The sequence below is a fragment of the Cupressus sempervirens genome, chromosome 7, assembly GCF_028749045.1.
Source record: "Cupressus sempervirens isolate cs-2001-9-10 chromosome 7, ASM2874904v1, whole genome shotgun sequence".
NCBI classification, from domain to species: Eukaryota; Viridiplantae; Streptophyta; class Pinopsida; order Cupressales; family Cupressaceae; genus Cupressus; species Cupressus sempervirens.
In genome coordinates this window covers 926709845-926714199 of record NC_143124.1, presented here as the reverse complement: position 1 = coordinate 926714199, position 4355 = coordinate 926709845, and the positions used below count along the sequence as shown (strand labels likewise).

Genomic DNA, 4355 nt, shown 5'->3' with positions numbered 1-4355 from the left:
TTTGTAAGAAGATTCATGCCTGACATTGCTGCCTTACTTAAGCCTCTCACAACAATGCTTAAAAGGAATGCAATTTTCTCTTGGACTAGGGAAGGTAAAAAAAGTTTTCAGTTGTTAAAAGAAGCCCTATCATCAGCTCCAATGTTAGTTAATCCTGATTTTTCCAAAGACTTCATTTTATATGCATATGGATCTATTGATGCTATTTCAGCTATTCTAGTACAGAAAAATAATGAAGGGTATGAACAACCTATTGCTTTTTACAGCAAAGGGCTTGAAGGCTATGAACAACGTTATAGTTTTGTGGAGAAACATGCATTTGCAGTCATTAAAAGTCTCAAAAAGTTCAGGCGTTTGTTGTCAAACTACAAGGTACACCTAATGGTCTCACATCCTAGTGTCGAAGATTTCTTTCTTAGTAGAGATATTAGTAGAGATATTAATGAGAAGCGTGCTAGGTGGTTAACTAAGGTGATGGAATGTGATGTTGATATCAAAATTACTAAACTGGTGAGAGGTAAAGGGTTGTGTGAGCATATGGCAGATTACTCATTTGAAATTTTAGGAAAAGAAGGAGGAAATGCACTGGTAAATAATGTTCTAGCTATTTATGATGAAAATTTTCTGTTTAATGGTGATGAGAATGTTGCAGAGGAACAAATAGCTAGTTGGTTGCAGGAAATGGTCCATTTCTTACGAATAGGAGAGTGTCCTCCACTGCTTGATAGAGCCAAGCGAAGATACTTCAGGTTACAGTCTATACCCTATGTTTTAATTGACAATATATTGTTTAGAAAGGATTTGAATGGTGTTCTGCTCAGATGTATTGATAATAATTAGACCAACAAGTTTTTAGAGCAGTTTCATGAAGCAAGTGGCTACTTTTCACCTAAAACAATAGCTTACAAAATCATGAGGGCTAGGTATTTTTGGCCCAACTTGTTCAAAGATGCCCATTCCTGGGCAAGAAAGTGGAAGCAATGTGCATTGTTTGCAGGAAAAGAAAGGCTGGCAGCTATGCCTTTGCAGCCCATTTTGGTTGAACAACCATTCATGAGGTGGGGTATCAATTTTGTGGGGCCTATAAATCCTAATTCCAGTGCTGGTCACAAATGGATCCTAACTGCCACAGATTACTTTACTCGCTGGATAGAGGTTGTTACACTAAGGGATGCCAATGAAAGTTCTGTTTTAAGCTTTTATGATGAATTGGTCACCCGTTTTGGGGTTCCAGAATCAATTATCTCTAATAATGCCTTAGCATTTGTGGGGGCTAAAATAGCTGAGTGGGGTTTCAGAAATGGCATTTATCTGAACACTTCGTCAAATTATTACCCTCAGGGTAATGGCTTGGCTGAAAGTACTAATAAGAATCTCCTGTGCATTATCAAAAGCACATTGGAAGAGAATAAGAGGGATTGGCATGCAAAGCTAAGATCAACCTTATGGCTGGATAGAATTACCCCCAAAGCAGATTCTTGGTAATTCTTCCTATGTCCTGGTCTATAGAAAACAAGCAAGGTTACCTATTTCCACTGAGTTTTCTTTACTTGAGTTGGCTGATCAATTACTATTGTTTGAGAAAGACGATCCTCTAAATCTAAGATATGCTAAATTAACTGAATTGGAGGAAGAAAGAAGGAAAGCATTGCAAACAATGGAGTATCAACAGCTGCAAGCTAAACGTACTTTTGACAAAAAAGCAATGGCAAGGTCATTTAAGGAGGGTGATCTAGTTTTGAAGTGGGATGTTTTGAAGAGCAGGCCAGGACACCATAACAAGTTTGATCATATGTGGGCTGGTCCATTCTTGATAGCTGAATGTAAAGAGCACAATGCATTTCAACTTGCTACCATGGAGGGAGATATTCTACCTATCCCTATAAATGGGATATAGCTCAAGCCATGCTTTGAGGTATGATCTATCAGCCCAATCTTGTGTATGCTATGTTAGGTTTCATGCTTTCAATAAATGCATTTGCATAATAGTTTAAGTTTTCCTAAGTGTTGTCCAGGCACATGTCAGTTGTTTCCTTTCTTAGGTTAGTTTCTCATTTTCCTTAAGTTTCAGGTTAGTCAGGTTGCTGGTTTGGGTTGTTCAATGTACATTTCCATACCCACCCATCTCACACATGCATACATCAATGTATGTGTTGAATGCATACATATCAAATACACACATGCATATGCATCCATATAAAGTTGCAGCCTTCTAGGTTCATGCCGCCAACCATACATGTATGTATACCCACATATCTACCATTCATATGCATTCATTCAATACACATGTTCACCCATGCATATATCAGATGACCAACTATGAAAGTTTCGGCTCCTAAAGTTGCTACTTGAGTTCGGTCATATGCATCAATCAACTCAATCAGAGTCTAGGTCTCATTAGGTTTATTCATGCATTCCAAACCCAACCAACAACTTTAGAGAGTCGTGTCGTGTTAGGTTTACTTCTCAGGATGCATATTTTCAGACTCCATGCTCAATGGGTATCAAAGGCTACTGGATAAGGTGTCTAGCAGGCAAACAGGTTTTCCAAGGTTTAAGAAGGTTTCAGTTTTATCAAAGTTCAAAGATTTTGTACACAATGGATTGCAAAAGGCAACTGGTCTATTTTTTTTAGTAGGCAAACACCCTTGAGAGGTCTCCAAAAATGTTACCTATTTAGTTTTCATACTAAATTGGTAAGTTGCTTTCACCTTTAAATTGCAATATGAACTTAATAGTTGCTGTCCTATATTGCAGAATGGCTTTGATGCAAAAATGAAGTATATAAATACAGAATGATAACCATAAACATTAAAAGAGTACAAAAAGGTACACCTCTTCAAAATTACTATTCAACTTATGAAGATGAATTAAACATTACAATGCATTTACATTATCAGATTATGTACTCTAAGTATTGATCATGCTCAAGATTGCAAATTCATAGTGACCATTACATTGTGCATTCAAATTGAATGTAGTAAACAAGAGTCCCTTCAAGGTTACATATTATAGTGCATATACAATGAAGAAAGTTTGATTAATGCACGATGAGGTATAGGGGTCCATGCATTGCCTGTAAGAGGTCTTCTACATTCATGAATTGATTAGATGCATTGTCTCATCTTCATGTTCTTGGCCTTGTCTTGCGTCTTAGGTCTTCTATGTCTCCCATGTCCTGCATCATGAAGAAATGTTGTTAGATCCAATTGGATCTAAGCAAATACATGAAAGCCTAAAAACAACATGCATTAATCAAACTTCCATGATTGCACGATTATCACTGATATCAATATAATGGAAAAATATCAGAACAAAATAATAGTCAATTAAAATGCTATTATATATTTTCAGATAACAAATACAGTATGCATGATTGATGAATGGTGAACAGGACTATTATTGAAGGACAAGGATTGGAAACATGCTAAAAGGAAATGAGCTTCATGTCATGAATATGGCCATGGGAGTCACAAGCCCGTGCTTGAACCCCATGGGTGATGTTTCACAATAAAATGAAACCTACAAATAGGAGCTAAAACATCTAGTTCTTTCCTTCCAAGATCTGATGAAAATGATTGCAAAAATGGCAACCTCAATAATAATATCAACAGCAAAAGAAATGTTTTCTAGTTACATATTTAATGTCGTGTATGCAACCAACAAGACAGGAGTACTTACAAGTGTATGCCATGTCTTCAACATGGCATTTCTCACAGTTCTATGCCATGAATGCCCTCATCAAATTATTCCCAACAAACAGAACTCATGGCAACAACAAATGCAAAGTCGGCTCTAGCAAACAAGCCAGAATAGTGAAGAAGCGGTGCCTAGCAAATAGAGCCCAGTGTATGTGCAAAATGCAGCCAGAAAAGTGAACCACAAGCTAAATATATGTGCCTCCATTGAAAGAATACAGAATCGGCTTCACATGCAGGTCCAAAGGAGTGAGGAGTGCGGCTAGGGTTTCAAACCCTATATGTCTGCATTTTAGGGCTTGAAAATGAGAAAATGAAGACTTCCTTTTGCCTTTTGAAATTTGACATTGCAAATTAATTCCTTTCTAAAGGAATTTCGGGTCCACAAAGTGATTTTTTGAAGTCACATTTTCTTTTTGCTTTGATTTTTTTTTGTCATAATATGATTTAAGGATTATTCTTAAACCTTTTATTATTTATATTTCACTATTTGCACAATAATAATTGTAATTATTATTAAATTAATTGACCAATTATAATTCAGTTATTTAATAATAAATTTTTAATGCAATGTGAAATGGAGGTGGAGTTAATTTCGCGTTGAAATTAAGTTAACTAGGTGAGCACTCTAATTACCTAGTTGTTAGCTGGGAGAAC

The 4355-nt window shown here is 36.3% G+C and overlaps 1 protein-coding gene across 1 annotated transcript; it reads left to right on the top strand.

The window, feature by feature from the left end:
• Nucleotides 1-912: 912 nt before the first annotated feature.
• LOC149550591 (uncharacterized) lies at nt 913-1897 on the top strand. Its single transcript, XM_089794489.1, has 2 exons — nt 913-1360; nt 1458-1897. The coding sequence occupies exons 1-2, from the start codon at nt 913-915 to the stop codon at nt 1895-1897; spliced, it is 888 nt and encodes a 295-aa protein (XP_089650615.1).
• Nucleotides 1898-4355: the final 2458 nt, after the last annotated feature.

Excerpts from the sequence above, each read along its gene's own strand:
- LOC149550591 (XM_089794489.1), top strand. The coding sequence starts at position 913 with ATGAGGGCTAGGTATTTTTGGCCCAACTTGTTCAAAGATGCCCATTCC. Across the intron at positions 1,361-1,457 it reads GGGTAATGGCTTGGCTGAAA|AATTACCCCCAAAGCAGATT; the intron begins GTACTAATAAGA and ends ATGGCTGGATAG.